The sequence below is a fragment of the Podarcis tiliguerta genome (assembly GCF_965153285.1).
Source record: "Podarcis tiliguerta genome assembly, chromosome: 9".
Taxonomy (NCBI): Eukaryota; Metazoa; Chordata; class Lepidosauria; order Squamata; family Lacertidae; genus Podarcis; species Podarcis tiliguerta.
In genome coordinates, this window is record NC_139542.1 from 13,074,809 (window position 1) to 13,101,042 (window position 26,234).

Below are 26,234 nucleotides of genomic sequence, written 5' to 3' on the forward strand. Positions count from 1 at the left end.
TATTCATGATGTAATCTGTGTAACCCAACCTCTTCTTAATGTATTCATGATGTAACTGGGATGTATTTTGCACTGTATTCTGGGACATGGAGGGAAGTTTCAAAAGTTCATGTCACCCTTTTCTCGCTGTTCAATCTCGCCTTGAACCTTGTTGCGCAATAAACATGGATCTTCTGCAGTTTGCTCCTGTCTCCGGCTGAACTCATTTTCCTCCGCAGGGACCCGCGGACTTAGTCCGACGAGCTGGGTGGCAGAGCAGCCTCGCACCCAGATTTTGCCGTAACAATATATATATACACACACACACACACAAACACACACATATATATATATAGGTGCAACACATGAAACATAATTACATCTGGTCTGAAGCCGGCTCTTTTAATGCTGTATTTATCTCCAGCTCCCCTCTGTTTTGGGGGTTTTTTAATAAAAAAAATGCTCCGTGTTTGATTTCCATCAAAGCCAGCTTCCCAACCAAAATGGACCTTTCTCTCGCCGCCTCTCACCGCACCCCCCGCTCAGACTTCTCTGCCACACTAAAAATGTGGCGAATCAGATCTCATTAAACGAAAAGTAGGAGCTACAGCCTTTCATAGGGAGGCTCAAACAGCTACCGAAATCAGGGAGAGAAGATAAATTACAGAGAGTGAAAGAGAGTCATCATCCGTGAGGGGATCAAAGAACACAGGGGCCATTGTCTTCCTGCATAAAAGACACACACACACACACACACACACACACACGGAGGAAGTTGATACCACAAAGCTCTTGAGACGTGCCTGCTGACTATCAATTTCGGGTAGAGTTACATTTTATGTTGGCTTTTTGGAAATACAGTGGTACCTCAGGTTAAGTACTTAATTCGTTCCGGAGGTCCGTTCTTAACCTGAAACTGTTCTTAACCTGAAGCACCACTTTAGCTAATGGGGTCTCCCGCTGCTGCCGCGCCGCCGGAGCACGATTTCTGTTCTCATCCTGAAGCAAAGTTCTTAACCCGAGGTACTATTTCTGGGTTAGCGGAGTCTGTAACCTGAAGCGTATGTAACCTGAAGCGTATGTAACCTGAGGTACCACTGTACAGTATATGTTTTAGGGTTGCCACATTTCAAGAAGTAAAATGCCTGACACCCACAAAGTTGTTGAGCTGTTTTTTGAAGGGAACAAACCCAAATTGTTCAGCTTTTTGGGGGGAAAACTTCCATACATACGGGTTTCCCCTGACATTTTGCCAGTTCAGTCAAATTCTCCCCCTTACACCATTTTTACACCCAGGATATGTCAGGAATTTTCCTGATGTATGACAAGCCTAATAATATGTTTAGGCTTTCAAATATATATGTTTCTTTATTTGTGTGTAAAAAAATATTTATATATTGCTATTCCTTTTTTTTATCAGAGCTGGCAACAAATTATGCATAAAACCATACAGCGGAAGCTATGTAAAAATGGTAAGATCAGAATCTGTTATGAAAATATGTATTCTTAATTGCCTGCATCAGCCTGACGGAAAAGAAACAGGCATTTAAAAGTTGGCACAGAAGGCTGACTCTCTGTTGGCAGAGTATTCCAGAAGACTGGGCCGATGACATTGAAGGATTGGTTTCTTGTTGTTGTCTAAAGGAGCCTCGCCAACCTGGCAATCAACCAGCGATGCTCCTGTAGATGATCTCCGAGAAAGAGATGGGAAAGGGCCGGCCCACCCATGAGACAATCAAGGTGAGAAGACTGCCTCGGGTGGCAGAATCCACAGGGGCAGCAGGCCTGGCTTCCAAGGAATGCATCGCCTGCTGCTGCTGCCATGGTGGCCGTGACAGCTGCCAGGATCTGCTTCCTCCCTGGCAGCCCCCAATCCAGTCCCACCTCTCCCCCCACCCCTGTTCACCATGTAAATCACTATTCCCCCCCCCCCAAACTTTGTTCCCCTTGTAAATCTTCACTCATCCATTCTCTCCCCTGATGGGAAGGCACCATTTTGTGGTTTGCCTCAGGTGCCAAAAGTGTTGTTGGTCGGCCCTGAGCTGGGAGATTGATATTTTAATAATAATAATAATAATAATAATAATAATAATAATAATAATTTATTATTTATACCTCGCCCATCTGGCTGGGTTTCCCTAGCCACTCTGGGCGGCTTCCAACAAAATATTAAAATACAGTGGTCTGTTAAACATTAAAAGCTTCCCTAAACAGGGCTGCCTTCAGATGTCTTCTAAAAGTCTGGTAGTTGTTGTTTTCTTTAGACATCTCGTGGGAGGATGTTCCACAGGGTGGGTGCCACTACCAAGAAGGCCCTTGGTGCTGGACCTCAGTGTCCGGGCAGAACGATGGGGGTGGAGACGCTCCTTCAGGTATACTGGACCGAGGCCGTTTAGGGCTTTCAAGGTCAGCACCAACACTTTGAATTGTGCTCAGATACGTACCGGGAGCCAATGTAGATCTTTCAAGACCGGTGTTATTTTGACAGTAAACATAACTCAACAAACACATACTAGCCCCACTGCAGTTGTAGTTGTGCACCAACAATGCCAGAAGTGAACCATGTGGGCAGCCACTGAATGGAGCCAAAAATGCAGGTCAAGACAGGAGCCCAACTTGGGGAGTCAGAGAACCAGAAAACATGGCAGGAGTTGGAGCCAGTGAGTAAAGAACATTCTTTCCCCAGTACAGTCCCAGCCTGAACCAGAAGCCTTTATAGTAGGGATGATGAACCTGTGGCCTTCCAAAACTCCTATCACCCTGGCTATTGGCCAACCTGACCAGTGCTGATGGGACTTGAAGTTCAACAACATCTAGAGGACCACCGTTTCCCCATCCTTGGGTGACACCAGCAATGCTGATGGCAACCTAACCTAGTTTCCCAGAAACTCCAGCGGGTGCAGAATGCCACAGCGAGACTCCTTATGGGGTCTTCGCTGTGAGATCACATTCATCCGGTGCTATACCAGCTGCACTGGCTCCCGGTGGAGTACAGGATCAGGTTTAAGGTGCTGGTTTTAACCTTCAAAGCCCTATACGGCCTAGGACCCTCGTACCTACGGGACCGCCTCTCCTGGTATGCCCCACAGAGGAACTTACGGTCTTTAAATAAAAACTTCTTGAAGGTCCCAGGCCTCAGAGAGGTTAGGCTGGCCTCAACTAGAGCCAGGGCTTTTTCAGCTGCGGCTCCAACCTGGTGGAACGCTCTGTCACAAGAGACAAGGGCCCTGCAGGACTTGACATCTTTCCACAGGGCCTGCAAGCCAGAGCTGTTCCTGGCCTTTGGTCAGGGTGCAGCCTGACTCCCTCCTTTGGCAATCTTTACAAAACTTTAGTTTATGGTTGCCATCAATTTTGAATTTGATTTTAATTAATTTTTTATAATATTTTTATAATGTTGCACTATTTTAGTGTTGTTAGCCGCCCTGAGCCCGGCTTCAGCTGGGGAGGGCGGGATATTAAAAAATAAATAAATTATTATTATTATTATTATTATTATTATTATTATTATTATTATTTCCAAGCTTCTGCGCTGTTTTTGTGACTGCATACTACGAGCGGAAGGGTTTGGGAGAGAGGCTCTGGGTAAGTTGAACTTGTGGGGACTGTTTATAATAATAATAATAATAATTTATTGTTGATATCCTGCCCATCTGGCTGGGTTTCCCCAGCTACTCTGGGCAGCTCCCAACAGAATATTAAAAACACAACAAACATTAAAAACTTCTCTAAAGAGGGCAGATCATACGTTTCCCTTTGGTAAAAATGGCGGCCATTGTGCATAGGAACAAGAACACCCACATACACATCAAGTTGTTCTCATTAAACTTAAGGCACGTTGGGGGAAACCAACACACTTTAAAAAGCAGTTCCCTGCATTAAACCGTATTTTTCGCTCTATAGGACGCACTTTTTCCCCTTCAAAAATGAAGGGGAAATGTGTGTGCGTCCTATGGAGCGAAGACGCCATAGCCCCGCGACCCTCTCCCGGCTGGAGAGGTGACGCGCGGCTATGGCAGGAGCCTCTCCGCTGCGCCTTTCCGCTGCTCCCTGACCTGCTCTTTGGGGCTGGTGGGGGGCTTCCCCCCACCAGCCCCAAAGAGCAGGTCGAAAGGAACCTGAAGCCTGGAGAGCGAGAGGGATCGGTGCTCACCGACCCCTCTCGCTCTCCAGGCTTCCAAGGTAGCCGCCTGAACGCACCTTAAATGGCACCTTGCTTTAGAGCGGAAAAACAAGAGGGGGGAAATTCTCCTCCTCTCTGCGCAGCGCCTCCTGCTGCTTCGCTGAAGGGGTGCTGGGCAGAGAGGGGGAGAATTTTTTTCCATTGTTCTCCACCCTCTAAAACAAGGTGCGTCCTATGGTGCGAAAAATACGGTAACTAACTGTGCTTCACTGCCTTGTTTCTGGCAAGAAGGCTTTCTTAGCATCAAGAGAAGACATCGAGGACGCGGTGGTGTCTGACTTCAGGATGTGACTAAGAAAGACCTTAAGTTAGACAAGATTACAGCTGCTTTCTCTCAGCATTCTTCACAGTAGGAGAATCAGCAGAGTTCGGTGGTGTTCCAGCATCAAGGTTAAAACAAACATGGGTTGCTTTTGTCCAATGAGGATCTCAGACCACAAGTGATGGACTGGCCCTTATTTTGTCTTCAGGAGACAAAAGAATCGCTACCTTCTCCCAAGTACATCTAAGATCAGGTTCACCAGAAGTTATTGGCTGTAGTAAGTCCTGGGGAGGCGTTAACTGCTGCAGTATTGTCCCCAAGGTGAATACGAGGGCAGAAGTGGGTCATTTATGTCAATATTAGAAATGATTAAGTACCAGGAGTTTTTTCACCATTTACATTGAGCTGTTATGACTATCAGCCTCCAATGGTAAATGGTAGAACAGGGATGAAATTTTCTCATTCCATTGACATTGAGATGGACCAGAAAATGTTAAGAAATAACATACTCTCCAATATCTCTCTGATGAAAGTAGGGATGTCCTTAGAAAATAACAATAATTTTATATCCCACCCATTTGACTGAGTTGTCCCAGCCTCTCTGAGACATATATAACATATATAAAAACATAATTAAACATTAAAAAACTTTTCTATACAGGCCTGCCTTCAGATGTCTTCTAAAGGTTGTATAAAAACTAAAGGTAAAGTTACCCCTGACTGTTTGGTCCAGTCGCAGACGACTCTGGGATTGTGGCACTCATCTTGCTCTATAGGCTGAGGGAGCCGGCATTTGTCTGCAGACAGCTTCCAGGTCATGTGGCCAGCATGACTAAGCCGCTTCTGGCGAACCAGAGCAGCACAGGGAAACACCGTTTACCTTCCCGCAGAAGCAGTACCTATTTACCTACTTGCACTTTGACATGCTTTTGAACTGCTAGGTGGGCAGGAGCTGGGACCGAACAATGGGAGCTCACCCCGTTGCGGGGATTAGAACTGCCGACCTTCTGATCGACAAGCCCTAGGCTCTGTAGTTTAGACCTCAGTGCCACCCACGTCCCTTAAAGGTTGTATAGTTACGTACTTGGCTCGGAGTGTGTGTGTGTGTCACGTAACTCCACACCCTCCAACATTTCTCCGATGAAAATAGGGACGCCGTAAGGAAAAGTGGGACATTCCAGGATAAAATCAGAAACTGGGATGGCTTCTGTAAATCTGGGGCTGACCCTGAAAATAGGGACACTTGGAGAGTATGAAATAATTGCACCTCAGTCCTTGTTTTGGACCTTAACAGAGAAATCCTAAGGTGGTGATGAAATTCTGTGACAGAGATGCTTCTACTTCCCTGCCCCAGGCAGGGCAGAAACACCCAGTTCCAACGCCTCAATTTTCTAATTCTTTCTATTCAGCCTTATTTTCAATTCCCCTCCCATTGACACCAAGAGGCGGGGAGATAACTGCACAACTCCAGGTGTGCCATATACTAGTTTGGCCTTTGTGTGGCTGTGTCAGAGGAACGGGTGGAATCTGGGGCTAGTAGGTCCAGTTTTTAGGTGTTGATGCATTGCAGTACAGTGGTACCTCGGGTTAAGAACTTAATTTGTTCTGGAGGTCCGTTCTTAACCTGAAACTGTTCTTAACTTGAGGTATCACTTTAGCTAATGGGCCTCACCCCCGCCGCCACCACGCGATTTCTGTTCTCATCCTGAAGCAAAGTTCTTAACCCAAGGTACTATTTCTGGGTTAGCAGAGTCTGTAACCTGAAGCGTCTGTAAGCCGAGGTACCACTGTATATGGATGGTTTAGGTTAGAGGATTCCAAACATAAGATGCCCCCCTTTTTCACAGTTCTTGCACACAATGGGTGACCATTTCCACTGACAATCCCAAGAACTCTTTCATAATCAGTCATTTCCACTTCAGACCACATTAGTGTATATTTGAGGTCAGGACATATACACGTTTGGGATGCTTCACCCTATGGATTTTCTGTGGCGACCTTTTTTTTTTTAATTCTCTTGGGAACTTTTCCAAGAAGCCATATATATCCTTGAGTGGAAGAAACTCCTGCCAAGATTAAAGTGGGGAGAGGAGAATGAATGGCTTGTCCGTCTGACCTGCATTTTGTACCAACTTATGACCTAAACTGGCAGGCTGGGTGATCAGAGATGGGTGGGAATAGGGCACCTTTCCAGACTGGACTAGAGCCAGTGTCTGAAGGAGGGAAAGCACACAGCATAAAATGTCTGAGGAAACTGAAAAACAATAGATCAGAGGTGGGGGATTTCAGGCCCAGGAGACAAATTCGGCCCTCTGCGCCTTTCTATATGGACCTTGGAACCCTCCCCAGGCCACACCCCTTCCTCAGCCACACCCACTCTTCCCAAGCCACACCCTTCACACCATTAATCAGTATTTTCGCCTGGCTGGAATGCTTCCAGCCAGTGTGATGTAGTGAGTGGTTAAGAGCGATAGACTCGCAATCTGGGGAACCGGGTTCGCTTCCCCGCTCCTCCACATGCAGCTGCTGGGTGACCTTGGGCTAGTCACACTTCTCTCAGCCTCACTCACCTCACAGAGTGTTTGTTGTGGGGGAGGAAGGGAAAGGAGATTGTTAGCCGCTTTGAGACTCCTTCGGGTAGTGATAAAGTGGGATATCAAATCCAAACTCTTCTTCTTCCTTGAACTCTGACAACGCCTGTTAGTTGGCCGAAGGCAGGATAGAGAAGGGGTGTGTGAGATAATGTGTAGAAACCGACGAAAGAAGAATGGCAGATAAAATTAATGGACTATGCAGAATTGGACAAAATGACAGGAAGGATTTGAAACCTGCGGGACCAGAGATTTACAGAAAGTATATGAACTATTTGAAGAGCAATTGTAATCAACAAATTATGTTAGTAGGACTACAAGAAGTTTTGTAAGGAGAAATATAAGACAAGGTACAAAGTAGAAAAAGAATAGAGATATTAGTTATGAGACTTATGCAATAGGGGAAGTAAGAAATGTATACTAAGAGATTAGATTGGAAAATTTTCAGACGAGATTGATGGAAGTCAAAAAATTGTATAAGATGTAAAAGTATGTTTAATTACTGTTGAAAATGATATGTTAAAACACACACACACACACACACATATATATATATATGAGATAATGTGTAGAAACCGGCGTACAGGACAAACGTAAGATCTGCATTCATGCACTGCCAATCAGTTTTAAGCTAACTATCAATTCTTTTATAGATAAAACAGCGTCAGAACCTCCCGAGAAAGAATCTTCCCAAAATAAAAAGTGTAGGCGTGGACATAGCAACAAGAGTGCAAGTGGGTGGAGGAGATTAGAAAATATTTTTCCTCCTGGAAGGAAAACAAGTTTCTATTTCAGGGGGAAAGGAGAAGATGTTAGGACTTGACTGGGGATAAGGAATTTGTGGGGTTTCAGGTGCTGTTTGACTCCAGTTCCCATCACCCCCAGCCTGCATAGGAGTTTGAATTCAGTCATGTCTGAAGGGTCATAAGTTTCCTGTCTCCAGCCTTGAGAAAACAGAGAACCTGACTCTCCGGTAACGCAGAACCGCCATGTCCAATTATTTTGCTGTTGCTTAAGAATAATGCAGTACAGTGATACCTTGGTTCTCAAACGCCTTGGCACTCAAACGACTTGGAACCCAAACACTGCAAACCCAGAAGTAAGTGTTCTGGTTTGTGAGCTTTTTTTTGAAGCCGAATGTGCTCCGTTTTGAGTGTTACACTGAGGTCTGTCTGTTTTTGCCATTTATTTTGCGTTTTTGTTTTTACTGCTCTTTTTGTTTGGTTTTTGTGACTGTGTGCAACCCAGTTATGCTACTGATTGATTGATTGTGTGACTGCAGTACATTGTTTATTGCTTTCATTTTATGGAACAATGGTCTTGTTAGAGAGTAAAATTCACGTTCAGTTGCTGTTTTAGGGGTTGTTTTTAAAAATCTGGAACGGATGAATCCATTTTGCATTACTTTCTATGGGAAAGCGTGCCTTGGTTTTGGAACGCTTTGGTTTTAGAACGAATTTCCAGAATGGATTGAGAACCAAGGTACCACTGTAAAGACTAGATTAGGATAAATGAGCTGCCTGCACCCTGGTGTAGCAATATGAGACACTTTTCCAGAGGAACAAGTGGATATGTTACACAAATAAACTTTTTTATTATCTCATATAAGAAATGAATGAATGAAGTAACCATTCATGGGGATGGTTCATACACAGGAAAAGTGAACGGCTGTTACTATAAAACTTTGGTACAGAAAGAGACCATTGATGAAAGTGATGGGTAGCTCAAACCCCTCCTCACAGCAAGAATCTTGTAAGTATAGCATCCTTGGATGAGGCCACTCAGATTAAAATGCCTCCATTCCAGATGTTTATTTTGCTACCTGCGATCTATTTTGACAAATGCAAATACAGTACACTCGAATGCAGCTCTGCATGATAAATATGCAAATTATTAATTTGCAAATTATGGCATATTACTGCTTTGTCATTTGCTTTACAATGCTTTGACTTCATAAATCCGATGTAACTTTTGTTTGTTTGTTCTATCGTTTATCGGTTTTTTTTAAGGGTAACGTAAATTAATTGTGACTTTCCCTTTAGCCCAAGGAAATAATACCAAGCCTTTGCTTTTTAAAAAATTGCAGAAAGAAATGTTCCTTCCTCTATCGTAATCTTTGAACTCCCTTTTGCCTAATGATGAAGCTGTAGGTTCAGGTTTCAAAATGACCAGGAAAAGAAACGAAAATCATTTCTTCCCATAATTAAGAATTAATTTATGGAATATCTAAAGCCTATCAGTTGTTATTTTATTTAATTGGCCTCCATCCTCTGAATGAATGAATAAATAAATAAATAAATAAATAAAGGAAGGGACAAACAAATATACTCATCACTGGAATTATTACAGGTTTGCCATATACATATGGCTATTCAACTGCTTAGATTTGTGGAACAGGCGCTCATTCTGCATTTGTGAGAAATCAGTCTGTGGAACTCCCCGCCTATTGACACACGTTGGAACTCCCTGCCTAGCCGACTGGCATCAGTCTGGAGCATTCACTGGTCCTTATTGTGGCACCCGCTTAAAACATCTTTTGTTTAGGCAAGCCATGGTGATGGCCCCTAAGCTACGACAACTTCACGGAGGACAACTCTCTGCATGGCTTCTCATCAGCCAAGCAGAACTTCATGTTCAGAGCCAGTAAGATTCTGGACACCCGACTTTGGGCTGCCTCCAAAGAAGAAGTTAGTTGAACTTCGAAAGTCACCTTCATAGCTTATTTGAAAGTGGCCAGAAGCATCTTCCTAAGGTCAGCTCCAAATGGTGGCAAGGCTGGTGATTTGCCAGAGTCCACTCTCCCTAACAATGTTCCCACTTGGTGCAGTCTTCCTGGTCTAGACAGGGTGCCGTGTCCAAATCTTGGTGCCAACATTGCATCTGGCTGATTAATCTTGGAAATAAAATGGTCTTATTCAGCAAGGCAGCGCTCAATGTTCTCCGTTAGCAGAACAAAAGAAGAGGCTTTAGGGAAACCAATTTCCCTTTTTCTCTGCACTTCGTAATGCTTCTGAATACGTCCTCTTTATCAGGGGTAAAATGTCTGTCCAGTTGGATTTGCCAAAATGTCTCTGGCTATATTTTCTGGCTGAGACATAGTCATAACTCAGCAATATATCACTGCTTCTATAGCCTACAGGGAGGTTTATACTGTACCAGCATTCCTGCAGTTTTCATGGGGGAGCAGAAGCCCACAGGGGCAGAAAGGGTGAGGGAGTAGGGAAGTTCATTGTTGTGCCACAACATGCCCAATGGTGTGAATGAAATTTAGCGCAGTGTGCCATCGCTGTATCAAGTCAAAAGGCCACAGTTCCATAATGCATCAGGTGCCGCAGTGTGAAAGGAATGTTAGAAAATGGAACAGGAGGGTTGGCATAATCAGGAAAACTAATGCAACATTTGAATGACGCGGGTGGCACTGTGGGTTAAACCACAGAGCCTAGGACTTGCCAATCAAAAGGTTGGAGGTTCAAATCCCTGTGATGGGGTGAGCTCCCGTTGCTCTGTCCCTGCTCCTGCCAACATAGCAGTTCGAAAGCACGTCAAAGTGCAAGTAGATAAATAGGTACCACTCCGGCGGGAAGGTAAACAGTGTTTCCGTGCACTGCTCTGGTTCACCAGAAGCAGCTTAGTCATGCTGGCCACATGACCCGAAAGCTGTACGCCAGCTCCCTCGGCCAATAAAGCGAAATGAGAGCCACAACCCCAGAGTTGGTCACGACTGGACCTAATGTTCAGGGGTACTTTTACCTTTACCTAGTCAGTAACCCAGGAGCAGCCGTGGTTCAGACCAACCCAAGTTTCTGAGATGTTCTCAAAGGCAGCTGCTCTATAAAAATGCATTGCAATACAGTGGTACCTTGGGTTACAGATGCTTCAGGTTACAGACGCTTCAGGTTACAGACTCTGCTAACCCAGAAATAGTACCTCAGGTTAAGAACTTTGCTTCAGGATGAGAACAGAAATCGCGCAGCGGCAGCGGAAGGCCCTATTAGCTAAAGTGGTACCTCAGGTTAAGAACAGTTTCAGGTTAAGAATGGACTCCGGAACGAATTATGTTCTTAACCCGAGGTACCACTGTACTCAAATCTGGAGGCTACCAGAATATGGGTAACTTTGGACAAGCTATCTCTGTCCACGAATGCTACATGCACACGAATTTATGCTCCACATGGGGTCTACGGCATATTTTATGACCCTGCAAAGTGCTTTCCTCAATTTTCTCAATTTCACATTCTGAAAATGGAAGCTCAATGAAGATTGATTCCGTGTTACTCCCCATTTGAAAAGAGATGGAGCCTGTACCAGGAACAGGGACTTATCCACAGCTGCCCATGGACATTGTGGGCAGGTGAATAAATAACAAATAACAAAGTGGCAATGACTACCTCCCGCTTCATTCAGCTGGGGGGGGGGCATGTGCAGGGAGGGCAATGCGCGAATAGCTTAATTTAGGGGAGGGTTTTCAAATACGTCTCGAGTAGCCACACCCCCCTTATGGACGGCAAGTTCTAGAATCGCTCTGGATCGAAAGCAGCACGTTGAGGATGAGCGAGAAAGTTTCCCTGTTGAGAAAGACTACTTTGTGCCACAAATGGGGAGGTCTGCACCGAGCTGTGGAGACTGGTGCAGCAGCCTTAACTGCTGAAAAGTGCTTTACATCACAGAGGCCCTCTTCCTAAGGCCGGCCCTAGTATTAGGCAGAGTGAAACAACTGCCTCAGGTGGCAGATGCTGGGGGGGGGGGAGCAGTGGTAGCCACTCCCTTCGCCCCCGCTGTTCCCTCAGTTAGAGGACAGCTTTGTGTGCCAACATTACTTGTCCTGCATTCAGTAAGTGTCAGGAGTCAGGCATAAGTCAGTAGTAAATCACCTGGAGTCAGTAAAGTGAATGCTTTATTCAAAGAAACCAAAACAGTGCAGGCCTTCCCCATAGATCTTGCCCCAGTGAGGCAATTGCAAGTACTGAAGGTCCTTCCCACTGCTCTCTAAAGCTCCTCCTCTCCCAGGTCCTTCTCAAGCAATCTCGGGCTCCTTCGTCTGTTCTCTCATTTCTCCACCCTCTTCATACCTCTCTGTGTTCTGGGAGACCAGGAGAGAGGGGATCTGGTAGCAGCAGGAGGGGGAGCCTCCCTGGATTCTTCAGAAGCCTGCCTTGTCTCTGTATCCTGGCCCTGCTCCTCTCCTGCCTCTGGTTCTGGGCTGCTTTCTGCCCTAGCCTCTTCCTGCTCACTAAAGCCTCTCTAGCTTTCGACACCTCCTCTCCCCAGTCTGCTCCCTCTTCTCCCTCTGACCACTCATCGTCATCCCAACACCAATCTCCTGGCTCTGAGCCTTCTTCCCTTGGGGGTTCCCCAGATGGTACCCCCCCCCACTCCTCTGCTTCCATCCAGTCCATGACAGTAAGCTAGTTTGGTGCCCTTGAATGTTTGGTGCCCTTGAGCTGAAGTCAGATTCAGCTGCCAATCTAGTTGGCTTCCATACTTGGGATTGTGGCGAGCATGTTGTCGTTTGCCTCAAGCAGTAAAATATATTGTGCTGGTCCTGCCTTTTGCTGGACAAAACTGGAATTACCTGCCCTCCCTGGCTACCAGCTTGGTCCTTTAGGAGGGCTGTAGCCCCTCCCTGAACAAGCTGAACATCACACTCCTGGTTAGACAAAACACGCACCAAATAATGCATCTGTCTTGTCAGGACTGAAGCTGCTGTTTATCGCCTCTCATCCAATCTATTTCTGATCCCAGACGCTGATTCAGTACTCCCACTTCCTCATCTAACTCAGATGAAAAAGAGAGACAGAGCTGGGTGTTGTCACCATGCCAGTGACACCTTATGCCAGATCTGCAGTTCAAATTCCTATTTAGCTAGAATATTGATGGATGTCCCCTGAGCGAGTGATTCACCAAAGAGACTCAGCTTCCTCTATCTGTAAAATGGGGGTACTGAGGCTTTTTGTTGTGATCAGTGAATGCATTCCTCTAGGACGGATTCGGAGGCAATAGCGCAATATCTAGTCCACACAAAGGATTTGGTGGAGGTAGTTTTGCAGCAAAACTGGAGAGGGGAAATGTGCAACTTTCTGTTCACCAACTAAATCACTTTTCAACTACCAATAGAATAGAATACAAGCAAAAGCAAAATGGCATTGATTTGCAGAGAGAGTATGGCTGTCATACTGACTATCGCTCTTTCTTTTTTTAAAAAAGCACCATTCCTGAGTTGAGGTAAGCATAGCTTCCCAAGCATTCAACGTGAAGATGAAGCGTCAGTCTTAGCATTTGGAAACATCGGTGTGTAAGAGACTTTTTCTAGGCTTCATCATTTCTGCACGTGATAGCGGAAGGGGGCGGGTGAGGGAGGTCTATTCAGAAGAAACAAAGAGGGCTTGGAAATTAAACTGGGCAGCCTCTGGTGTCGCAGCTCTGGAGCCCCTGCGCTCGAGAAATGCTCCCAGGTGAATGTTGCACTATCAAGCAACACAGCTGAGAATGGGAGGAGAGGGGGGGGAAGCAAGTCAGATGAGGTTCACAATGTCATTGCGCCAGAGGGCATTACAAGGGGAACTGTTTGCAGGCAATGACATTGGGCTGTGCTTAGTTTTCCAGCAGGAAAGCCAGGGGTTGAAAAGCTACTGGGAAAAGGTCCTCACTCACCTGGAAGTTCTGTCTCCTTCATTTTTCTCCATAAAAACCACCATTGTCGTTAACTTTTGGACCCTCTTAACTAAAACTAAACCTGAAGCATGCACCTGAATTTTCTTTCCTTCATCCTTCTCCAATGTTTTGGACAACAGCCCTGGCCAGTGGCTGTTTTATTACCTCCACCTCTCTCCCTTTTGATGCCTTCCCTATTGCAGAAGTATTGACTGTAATCTCCTCGGGGCAGGAACTTATATCCATCTGCAAAGCACCGTCTGAATAAGAAATAATAATAATAATCTTAGATGCACAAGACCTGGTTGCAGGCATCCAGTGGCAAGGGAAAAGCACACTGCGTATGCACAGAGAAACTATTTTCTTCCTGCATCTTGCTGCTAAAAGGGGGCGGGAGAGTCCGCTCTAAGGATGAGAGTGCTGCTGGTGAACATGGCTTCCACGGTTAGCGCTGGCGGAAACCGAATCCTCACTTCAAGCTCTGGCAGAAGCAGGCAAACTGTATCTCTGTGCAAGATACATTAGAAGCAAGGCAATGCGAGCACACCAGGCAGAGCGTGATTCACAAGGCAGAGTGGGAGAATAATCTTTTGTCGCTGCAGGGAATGCATCTATTTGGGACCACTGGGCCTGATCCTGTGCGATGCTAAGCCCTAACAATTCTCAATCGTTGCACTGGCCCCAGTGGCATAGCGTGGGGGGTGTAGGGGGGGCCGGCCGCACCGGGCACAACATCTGGGGGTTACGGGTTAGGGGGCGCAAATCCACGGGTTAGGGGGCGCAAATCCACGGGTTAGGGGGCGCAAATTACTTGCCTTGCCCCGGGTGCTGACAACCCACGCTACGCCACTGACTGGCCCAGCACCTTGGTTAGACAGCGCTTCTCTCTTTCTCCAGCTCTGCTCGTGATTTTTGGGGGGGTTTTTTCATGCGGAGGATAACAAGTCACCCTATAAAGTAAGCTGGATCTAGGCTGGTGGGTCAAAAATACGGGACAACTTAAACACGCTGGTCTTAAATGCAAATTACTTTAAAATTCCTTGAACCCATAGGATCAGCACACCACTCCTTGCACTATGAAGAAGTCTTTGCATTTTGAACCTTGCATCCAGAACAGTAGAAGGATGTCTTGCTGTGGGCCTCCAGTTCCTGGCATGTTGATTTTAATGCTGTTTTCTGTTAGAATCCTCTGCAAACACATTGAGTTCCCTCCCTCTTAAACACACGCTGAAACCCCCTCCCCACTCACATGCTTGTAAGAGAAGCTATAAACATATAAGTTACCATTGCTTTACCCCAGGGCTACTCAGCTGCTACTACAGCCTGTATCTCATCCAGCACAGACCGCGCAATCTTTAAGTGGGCGTTCACAAGACCAGCTATTGCACAGGGCATACCTATGAGCCGTTCTTTTGTCTAAACAAGCAAGGTGCTCCGTGGATGGGCTGCCTTCCATTTCTGCGCTCCTACCCACCTAGCAGCAAAATCGGGGAGCGCATTTGACATTCGGAAATGTTGAAAGGACAAAGCAGAGGGTGGCGACTGGATGCATCGACAGAGTTTGATCTTGCAAAAGGAAACAACAGCCCAAAGCTTAGGATGGTGTAGCGGGTGCAGAACTTTCAAAACCACGGAAGGGGGCGAGAAATATATCATTTTTAAAAGAGAAAAATAGAAAGCACCCACACAACTGGTCCTCTGGGAGTGGGGAACCCAGACGGGGGGGGGGGGGAGGCCTGCGTTATGAATTAATCCCCTGGGGAACAGGCAGACAAAACAACAACATCACTTGTATAAAAGGAAAAACACTGAAATCTCCGGTGATGAGGGAGAGGGGGCAGTGAGAGGGGGAGCCACTTACCCCACATCAGGGTGAAGAGATGCGCTCTGGGGATGAGGACCAGGGAATACGCCGCCCCGACGTGCAGCAGAGCCATGAGGATGACATTCCTCCAGACGATTTCTTGCCTCCGTCCAACTTTCCCGGGGCTCCTCTCGGGCGCAGGGTCCGCGGAGCTGCCATCTCGCCCCTCGCCGGAGGAGGAGGAAGAAGAGAGGGGCATCTTGGCTTCTTCCTCGACGGCACCGCCGGCTCCGGGCTTGGACATGGCCGAAGGGCAGACGGGGAGAGGTGCCCTCTCTTTCCTTTTACTTTGGCTCTTGTTTCTCTCCCCACTCCTCCCCTTTTTCCCCTTCTCTCTTTTAGGGTCAGGTTTCTCCCTCCCTTTACTTCTGAGTTTGCTTTTTTAAAAATAAATAAAAAACCCCTTTCCTTTTTAAAGATTCCCCCTTCCTCCTTCCCAGCACTTTGCTCTGGGGCTACGGTCTACCGGCGGGAGCCTGGTCGCTGGGCAGCGGCGGCAGCATCTGTTGCTGGCATCTCGTCCATGCTGCTGCTGCTGCTGCTCCGGAGCCAAATTCCGCACAGCAACAGAGAATGAAAAAAAGAGGGAGGGGGAGGGAGAAAGAGAAGGAGAGGAAAAGACCTGCATAGCTACAGCCAATCAGAATCAGATGCGGCGCTCTTAAAAGGGGGGGGGGGGGAGAGAGAGAGGCACAGCATCCCTGTCTACTATTGCCACACATTGGCCAGACTGAATAGAGAGATATAGTCTCCGTCCAACAAAGAAAGGTGCGTTTGATATATAGCACGTTCAAAGGCAACCTATTGCAGAAAAGGCCCACACATCCCCAGGTCTTTGTGTGGTAGCTGTGGGATCTCTCTCTCTCTCTCTCTCTCTCTCTGTGTGTGTGTGTGTGTGTGTTAAATTGCTGAATGGGTATCTAAAATCCTTTAGCACACGCAGCCGACAACAAAAGGATTTCTCCCTTAAGGCCTTGGGTTCAAAGAGATGTTGACCCCGGTTTAGTCACTGTTTTAAATGGTGCATTTTAGCGTTGCTGCTTTTAGCTGACCCGGGGCCATTGTTAGGGGTAGAGTCAGGGAGGTGAAGGCCGGGATCTTTTGTGCGCAGCTCCAGATTTCCTTCCTCTCCTTTGGAAAAAACAAAAAACCAAAACAAAACCCCACACACAAAAAACCCCCACACACCACAACTTGCTTACAGGGTTCCTGGGACCGCAATCGCCCGCCAGCTTAAATTTGCTCAGAGGCCTACATTTGCATCTCTAAGAATGGTATACGTTTCTGAGTATACATTAGCATATGACAGGAACATTTTCAGCCAATGAGTGCCGAAGACCTGAGTCTTTTAAGAACACACAGCTACACCCTCTCTATAGCCACCCATCAATAATTATTCCCTGGGCAGCTTACAAACAAAACCGTGCTTAAACAAATATAATATATCATGACTGAAACCAGCAGCAAGGAATAGGAGACAGCAAAAAAAAAAAAAAAAAAAAAAAAAAGATCATTATAACAGAGACAGCATGAAACAGTCTGGGTTTAAAACACAGTTTTAAAAGCCTGAGGGTGAGGAAGGTATTTAGCATCAATTCACAAGCGTCCCAATTTAATATCGAAAATAAGGGGGGTGGGCGGGCAGACACACACACAGCTATATAGGAATGGTGCCAGTGTTGGGAGCCGAACAGCTATATCAACCACATTTTTTTTGTTTTTTGTTTTGCTTCAGTCAGTATCATATATATGCCATATGCTTGGGGTGTATAAAGCATATGCAGCAGGAATATGCCGCTTATGAAGAACTGATGCAGTTAGTTGTGACAAGAGATGAAGTTCTAGGCCCGATTGACAAGATAAAAACTGACAAATCTACAATTCTGTGGCTCTGTGAAATCATACACCCAAGAGTTCTCAAAAGAGCTCAAATGTGAAAATGCTGATCTTTTCACACAAAAATATGTAACTTGTCCCTCAGATCGGCCTCCGTACGTAAAGACTGGAAGGTCTCCATTGGAAAGAAATAGTACCTTGGGTTAAGAACTTTGCTTCAGGATAAGAACAGAAATTGTGTGGCGGCAGCGGGAGGCCCCATTAGCTAAAGTGGTACCTGATGTTAAGAACAGTTTCTAGTTAAGAACAGACCTCCAGAACAAATTAAGTTCTTAACCAGAGGTACCACTGTACCGTGGTTTTGTGTGTTCTTCAGTGCTAACTGTGGTGGTCCACTTATGCATCACCCAAAAATGAACAGAGACATGGATTTGCTTCTGACCGTGGCTATCAGCTGCTTTCAGTCTTGCTTAGCAAGTCAACTTGCTTTCTCAGTGCTCCACAGCATCCTTCTGCCTCACCGCCACGTGGAAGGAAACCAACCAGTGTGGAAGGACCCAGTTGTTGGCCACTCTCTGTTCTCCTTGGAAAGGAAGATGTTTTTAGCCTTGGCTTACCCCGTTGGCACACCTTCATATATCCACTCAGGTGCCATGTGCTTTCTAAAATTAGTTTTTATTAAAGTTTTTTTTGTGTTACAAAACAAACAGAGAAACAGCGAAAGGTGCATCTATTGCCTTCACTTACAAACACTAAATGTTCATTTACATTCATTGGGAGGCGCTTCTGTCATTAACATCTTAGGTTGGAGGAAAATAGGGGGGAGAGAGCTGGGGGTACTGTTTTTTGTTCTCTTGCCTATTGTTAGTGTAGGGGTTTGTGTCAACGCCACGTGGTTAGGCCCTTTGTTTAGGTATGTATTTATTTTTATTGATAACGTGAGGGATTATCTTGGCTGGTTGCATTCAGTTGATTTCAGTTTGGCTTGTTTGTGTGTGGAGTGGGGGGGGTAGGTTGTTGGATCATATTAATTGCCATGTGCTTTGACATCATGGGCCGTCGACTCCACAGCCAATGGCAGCAGCTGGAGGGGCATCACCACACCACCTCCTTTGACCTCACAATGGTGGGCGGAGCTCTGCAGTGATTGGTTCCGTTGCTTGTATATTATGAGGAATATGTATAGCCCACTGCTTATCTGTAGTGATACCAGGGAAAGGCAGGGACTGTGTAGCCTATAACCATATAGGACCTGGGACCAAGGTTCAAATTTGTGGGAATGTTCAGGGATGCAGGAGAGGATATATTGTTTGATTATAGCCTTTTCAACTTGTGTTAACAAGTTCACAATTTTAGCAGAGTAACATTCCCCTTTTAAAACTCAGCGGATGCGTTTGCTCAGGCTCGCTAAAGCCTCTATAATAACTGTTCTGGTATTTTCCCATTATTCCCTCATAAAAGATAAGACACGACACAGTCTTCTATAAAAGTATAAAAAGAGTTTACTCACATTCTGTTCACAATCGGATCCCAGAAGGCAGACTTAGCTTAGAAAAGTAACATACACCTGGAAACTATCTCATAAGAAGACAGTCCCTCTGTCCTCTCTTGGGAAGCCAAAAGAGCATCTTTGGCCAAGAAGATGTTGCTTCTTCGATGCATGTAGTCAAAGAGAGATAGATGGCTGTCCTGCCCTGTGCTTCTGTCGTTACCTGCACAGGTGAGGCCACGCCCACCTCTAGTCACATGCAGAGGAAGTCTGTCCCAGCCCAGAAGGAAGCAGGAAGTTTACCTGCTGGCTGGACATACATTCCTCCCCATGTGTAAACATGTTCACTCTAGGAATGTTGTACTTGACTGCTCTTGTGTTTCACATCCCACAAAATTCCCATTCAGTCATGAACCATGCTGGCTGAGGATAAAATGGGGAGAGGAAGAACTAGAATCATAGAATCATAGAGTTGGAAGAGACCACAAGGGCCATCGAGTCCAACCCCCTGCCAAGCAGGAAACACTATCAGAGCACTCCTGACATATGGTTGTCAAGCCTCTGCTTAAAGACCTCCAAAGAAGGAGACTCCACCACACTCCTTGGCAGCAAATTCCACTGTCGAACAACTAGGTACACTGCCTTCGTGCCCTTGGAGGAAAGGGGGCATATTAATGTAATGACAAAATAAATTAACACATAAATAAAACATGGTTCGTCTGGAAAGCTCCAGTTTCTCTCAAGCCAGTTTCTCTTCCAGTCAAAATTCTAATATTATTGGGACAATAACGAATCAGCTTGACTCAGAAGCCCAGATAACATTTATGCCGCTCCTCCCCTTCACGCCCGCCCCTTCTATAAAACGATGTTATCCACCACTGTTTACTAGCCTGGCCTCATTTATTTTATCCCCTCTATCACATTACAGAGCTGTCCTGGAAGAAAAATGACAGCGCCTCTCCCGTTCTGTATCCCAGCTGCGGGATTTGTTAATACACAGTTCATGAGTATCAGATCAGAAGGATGACCCAGATTCGCAGAGGAGAGAAAATAGTTCACTGGAACTAGAGGACAGCTTCATCTGGGGCTAGCTAAGAAGCAAGATGGAGAAGGCAGTTTTAACGGAATTGGCTTCCTTTCGTGCCTTATTTTTGGCGACAGCTTTAAGATAACACTGATTCTGTGGTCCATGTGTTGAACAATGGCTAGGGAGCCTGGGTTTCAAAACCCCACTCAGAAAGTTTCCTGGGCATGGGAGTGGGAAGGAAACCTGTGGCCTTCTGAGACGAAGATGTACTCCAACTCCTATCAACCCCATCCACCATTGCCAATGGACACAGGTGATGGGAGTTGTAGTCAAGCAACATCAAAAGGGCAACAGATTTCTGGCTTTTAATTTACTGGGTGATCCTGGGCTTGTTCTTAACTCTCAGTCCACCTCACTTTTGCAGGAGTTTTGAAGATAAAACAATACTGGGGGCGGATGAGGACATGTGAGACTCATATATGCTCACTTGAGTTCCTTGAAAGGGGGGGGGGGAGATGATCAACATAATGATCAATACTAATATTCTTGGTATTTGGAAATTAGGTGCAACAGCTGTACTGTAGGTGGTTGCTTTTATTTTGCAATTTTATAGCTGGCTACTGAAGTGCGGGTGGCGCTGTGGGTTAAACCACGGAGCCTAGGACTTGCCGATCAGAAGGTCGGCAGTTCGAATCTCCATGACGGGGTGAGCTCCCATTGCTCGGTCCCAGCTCCTGCCAACCTAGCAGTTCAAAAGCATGTCAAAGTACAAGTAGATTAATAGGTACCGCTCCGGCGGGAAGGTAAACGGCGTTTCCGTGCACTGCTCTGGTTCGCCAGAAGCGGCTTAGTCATGCTGGCCACATGACCTGGAAGCTGTACACTGGCTCCCTCGGCCAATAAAGCGAGATGAGTGCCACAACCCCAGAGTCGGTCACGACCGGACCTAATGGTCAGGGGTCCCTTTACCTTTACTAAAGTGCTGTAGACATGTTGTCCTCCTCTGACAGGGCTGTCAGGGAACTGCCATCGGAAGGACAGGAGGTGCAAGGGCTCTCTGAGGCTGAGAGAGACGCAGCAGCGGAAGAGGGAACCAGTAGGGGGAGAGCAGGAACTTCAAGGGAAGATGAGTCGGAGGAATGGCTCAGAGACGCTTCCAGCGAAAACAGCGGGGAGGTCTCAGGACCTCCTATAGGGACACCTATTCCTCGCCGGAAACTGTCACGCCGAGAGTCCAGAAGACGTGTTTCCGTTAAGGAGCTTTTATGTTGGAAACGATTCCGAAAGCAACCACTTTCGGATTCTGCTAGCGATTGACGCAGCCATGCTGGAAGGGCTCCGTCACAGGCAGAGGTTTGAGAACTTGATCAAACTCTGAGGGACTTGCAGTTTACGCACAAGCAGCTCTTCATCCCATCACAGCAATCCGAAAGTCACCGAAAGCTAGCTTGTGACAGGGAGAGGCATCATGAGCGAACCAGCCGGAACCGGAGGAGCAGGAGCAGCTGGAGGAGGTCCAAGCCTGGGGGAAAGGTACAGAGCGTTGGAGATCCAGCTTGCCTTGCAAACGGCGAGGCTGGAGGAGAGGAGGGCTCAGGATGCAGAAAAGGGGAAGGAGAAAACCACCCCGCTCACCAGAAAGATGCCAGGATTGGTGCAGAAATTCGGGGGGGACCCCAGAAACTATCATGCCTTTAGAACAGAGATGCAATACGCTCTCAACCTGCAGTTTGATGACTTCCCCGACGAGGAATCGCGAGTGGCTTTTGTAATTAGCCATCTCGAATCAGGGGCGAAGGACTGGGTTAGACCCCTGATGGCAGCGAATAATGAGATCCTAAAGGACACGATGAAGTTTTTTCGTGCCATGGACCTGATGTTTTCCAGCGACATTGAGCAGGGGGTGGTGCGAAGGCAGTTAATGGCTTGCAAACAGGGGAGCCGGTCTGTCCGTGAGTACTGGACTGAGTTTACTATGTTGATTCATAGATTGGGGTGGGACCTATCGGCGGAACCCATTCAGATGCTTTTCGAAGAGGGGCTCTCTTCGTCCCTTAAAGATGAACTTTCCCGGGCCCCCAGGGCGGAGTCTATGGACCAGCTGACTAAATCCACGCTGGCCATAGGAGCGCGCCAGGAAGCGAGGGCTTTGGAAAGGCGGGAAGGGAAAGGAGAACGTTGGAGGGAGCTCCGCATTCCAGACATTCCAGAGCCGCCTTTCCCGCCGGCAGAGCCGATGGAAGTTGGAACAGCGCGGGCGCGCGCAGTTTCAAACCTCAGTGAAGGGCGGAAGAAGGAGGGAAAGAGCGCCAAGAAATGTTATCTCTGCCAACAGCCAGGACACTTTGCCAGAGTCTGTCCACAAAGAAAGGAATGGCAAGGGATGGCAGGAGCTGTTGGGGGAGAAGAGGAGGAAAGCAAGGAGCAAGTAAAAGCCAACGCCTGGCTGCCACCGTCGGGGCACAGCAGCCAGGCCAAAAAGCAGTGAAAGTGCCCACGCCAGAACCTCCCAGACCTGCTTTAGTGATAGAGGTGTTGCTAGAGCTGCCAAACGGACACCCACTACAGATCAAGGCGCTTTTGGATTCAGGCAGCTCCTGTAATTTCATGAGTAAGGAGTTTGCAGCTGAGCACCAGATACAGACCATCCCCTTAAGTAACCCCCTGCAGGTGACCACGATTGACGGCAGAGAGCTGTTGGGAGGAGAAGTGAACCAACAGACAGTCCCCATGATAATGAGGGTGGCAAGGCACACCGAAAGGATAGCGTTTAATGTGGCCACCTTGGGAGGAGCTCCCATCATTTTGGGGATGAGCTGGCTGGCACTACACGATCCTCTAGTGGGCTGGCATCAGAGGGTGGTCTCCTTTGGGTCAGCGCATTGCCTAGAACACTGCAAGCAGGGGAAGGTTCCAGGAGGAGCCAGACTCACCCTAGCCGGGATGGAGGTAATGAATAAAGGGAAGGTGCCTCCGCAATACGCAGATCTGAGCAACGTATTTAGCGAAAGGGAAGCGGACAAACTGCCGCCGCATAGACCCTTTGACTGTCAAATCAACCTACTCCCTGGAGCTCAACTCCCAGTGGGCAAGCTGTACGCCATGTCAGACAGGGAGATGCAGGAGTTGAGGGAGTTCATTGACAAAAACCTGAAGCGAGGTTTCATCAGAGAGTCCCGAGCGGTGGGGGGCAGTCCAGTGTTTTTTGTGGACAAAAAGAACACAGATAAGCCGAGACTTGTAGTGGACTTCAGGGCCCTAAATGCCGTGTCGGAACCCCTGGCTTTTCCTATGCCCCGAATTGATGACATTCTGACCAGGGTGAGGAAGGGGAAGATTTTTACAAAACTGGACCTGCGGGGGGCGTACAATCTGATACGCATAAGGAAGGGGGATGAATGGAAGACCACCATGTTCACCCCTTTGGGAGCATTTGAATACCTCGTCATGCCCTTCGGTCTCCAAGCAGGCTCAGCATGTTTTCAAAGTTTTATGAACCACGTCTTGGGACCTTTGCTCTACAAGAATTGTGTGGCCTTTTTAGATGACGTGTTGGTGTATTCGGAAGATGAAGAGCAGCATGTGAGGGACGTGCGAGAAGTGTTGGGCCGGCTACAAGCCAATCAGCTGTGGGTGAAACTGGAGAAGTGCCAGTTTCATACCAAGGAGGTGGAATTCCTGGGGTACCGCTTGTCAGACAAAGGATTGGCCATGGATCCCGGCAAGGTCCAAGCGGTACTGGAATGGAAGACACCGAAGACCAAGAAGGATGTGCAAAGATTCCTGGGGTTTGGGAACTTTTATCGGAAGTTCATCAAGAACTTTGCACACTTGACGGCGCCCATCACCGACTGCCTCAGTAGCAAGAAGAAATTTGTTTGGACGGCGGAGGCGGAGCGAGCATTTGAAGAACTGAAAAGGGCTTTCGCCTCGGAAGAACAACTTCTGCATGTGGACTTACGGAAACCCATGAGAGTGGAGACAGACGCGTCTGACCAGGCGGTAGGGGCGGTACTTCTTCAACCGGGAAGGAATACGTCGGAGTGGAGACCGTGCGCCTTCTTCTCGAGGAAGCTGAATAAGTCCGAGCGGAACTACACGGTGTATGACAGGGAGCTACTCGCCATTCACGAAGCGTTCCGGAGGTGGAGACATTTGTTAATTGGGGCACAACACAAGGTGCAAGTGTGCACCGACCACAAGAATTTGGAGTATTGGAGAACGGCTCGAGTACTCAACCAACGACAAGTGAGATGGGCACAGGAATTCTCCAAATTCCACTTTGAAATTTGTTATGTGCCAGGCCCAGAAAACGTCAGGGCGGACGCTCTCTCACGCAAACCAGAGTATTTGGAGGGGGAGGGGGCAATCGAAGAAAGACATGTCATCCCTGAGGACCGGTGGGTGTGTGGGGCGGCGCTGGTGGGGCGACGAGAACTGGTAGAGGAAACGGAAAATGATGAGTATGCCCAGGATAAGCTCAGAGGTCTCAGGGGAGAGGGTGAGAGTCCCGAAGGTTTTGAGGAAAGAAATGGGGCATTGTATTACAAAGGGGCACTGTATATACCAGGAGGGGAATTGAGGGGAAGAGTACTCAAGCAGTTGCACGATAGCCCCACAGCGGGACATTTTGGACAACACAAGACCATGTGGATGGTTACCAGGGAATTTTGGTGGTCCAAGGTGAGGGAAGATGTAAAGGAGTATGTAAGACGGTGTGACCAATGTCAGAGAGCCAAGGGGGAAAGAAGGGCGCCGGCAGGGTTATTAGAACCATTACCCACACCAGAACGGCCTTGGGAAGCGGTATCAATAGATTTTATGACGGATCTGCCAAAATCCAAGGGGAAAACAGCCATCATGGTAGTAGTAGACCTGTTAACCAAGATGTGCCACTTTGTAGCATGCTCACATGCAGTCACAGCGGAAGAAACAGCTAAGTTGTTTGTTGAACACATCTTTAGGCTGCACGGCGCCCCCTTGAGGGTGATCTCAGACCGCGGCAAACAATTTACTTCCAGGTTCTGGAGGAAGCTCATGAGCTTACTGCACGTGGAAGTCAATTTTTCGACTGCCCGGCACCCTGAAACCAACGGGCAGGCGGAAAGAGCAAATGGCATCCTCCAACAATATCTGAGGTGTTATGTCAATGACAGAGAGAACGATTGGGTCGAAAAGTTGGCGCTGGCAGAATTTGCCTACAACAATGCGGAGAATGTGTCCACAGGGATGAGCCCCTTTTTGGCTAATTACGGGTGTCACCCCAGGGCTTTTCCAGGGGAGGGAGGCGAGAGATGGAGCGTCCCAGCGGCCGAACATTTTGTAGAGGAGATGGAAGCGATCCATCGTCAGCTCCAGCTCAACTTAGAAAGAGCCAAGGCTCAATATAAGAAGCAGGCAGACAAGAACAGAAGGGAAGGTGAAACCATAAGGGTGGGGGATCAGGTGTGGCTGTCAACCCAAGGGTTGCCGTTCAAAGGGGGTTGTAAAAAATTAAGACCCAAGAGATTGGGACCCTTTGAGGTCATTCAGCAGGTCAACCCAGTGGCTTTCAAACTCCGGTTACCCAGCCACATGAAATTGCACCCAGTGTTCCACAGGTCGTTACTGTCACCGTACAGGGGGGGACGTGAAGGGGAGCACACCAGGGGACCACCCTTGGAAGAAAGGGAAAGAAGCAACCATGTAGCGGAAATCCTCGATTCTAGGTGGAAGGGAAATCAGGTGGAGTATTTGGTGGCGTGGGAAGGGGAACCGGAGTCAGAAAACACCTGGGTGACTGCAGGGGAGGTCAATGACGAGGTTTTAACAGAAACGTTCCACCAAAGATTCCCGAGGAAACCACAGCCGGTAGCAAGGTTTAGGAGGGAGTATTTCGGCACCACCGATGAGGAAGAGGAACTGGAAGGATTCGCGGAGTCGGAGTTGGAAGAGGGAATGGACTCCGATGACGAGGAGTATCGAGAGACCAGGAACAGCAACAAGTGGAGGAAGGTGTTCGAAACCTCGGACGATGAGGAAGGTTCTTTCAGGGGTTTTACCTCCTCACAACCCGTAGGGAAGGAGACGGGAGGGGGTGAAGGGGGCCCTGGAGGGGAGGTGGATGTCAGGGAACTGCCATCGGAAGGACAGGAGGTGCAAGGGCTCTCTGAGGCTGAGAGAGACGCAGCAGCGGAAGAGGGAACCAGTAGGGGGAGAGCAGGAACTTCAAGGGAAGATGAGTCGGAGGAATGGCTCAGAGACGCTTCCAGCGAAAACAGCGGGGAGGTCTCAGGACCTCCTATAGGGACACCTATTCCTCGCCGGAAACTGTCACGCCGAGAGTCCAGAAGACGTGTTTCCGTTAAGGAGC

General features: G+C 47.6%; 1 protein-coding gene across 1 annotated transcript in view; it reads right to left on the reverse strand.

The window, feature by feature from the left end:
* SCD5 (stearoyl-CoA desaturase 5) overlaps window positions 1-16,104 on the reverse strand; it is a gene marked incomplete at its 3' end in the record, with an annotated part of 43,431 nt that extends 27,327 nt beyond the window's left edge. The window contains exon 1 of the mRNA XM_083398618.1: window positions 15,528-16,104. Within this exon, the coding sequence (XP_083254744.1) occupies window positions 15,528-15,774 (247 nt within the window). The 5' untranslated portion in view covers window positions 15,775-16,104. The remainder of the gene's footprint in view (window positions 1-15,527) is intronic.
* Between the last annotated feature and the right edge of the window lie 10,130 nt (window positions 16,105-26,234).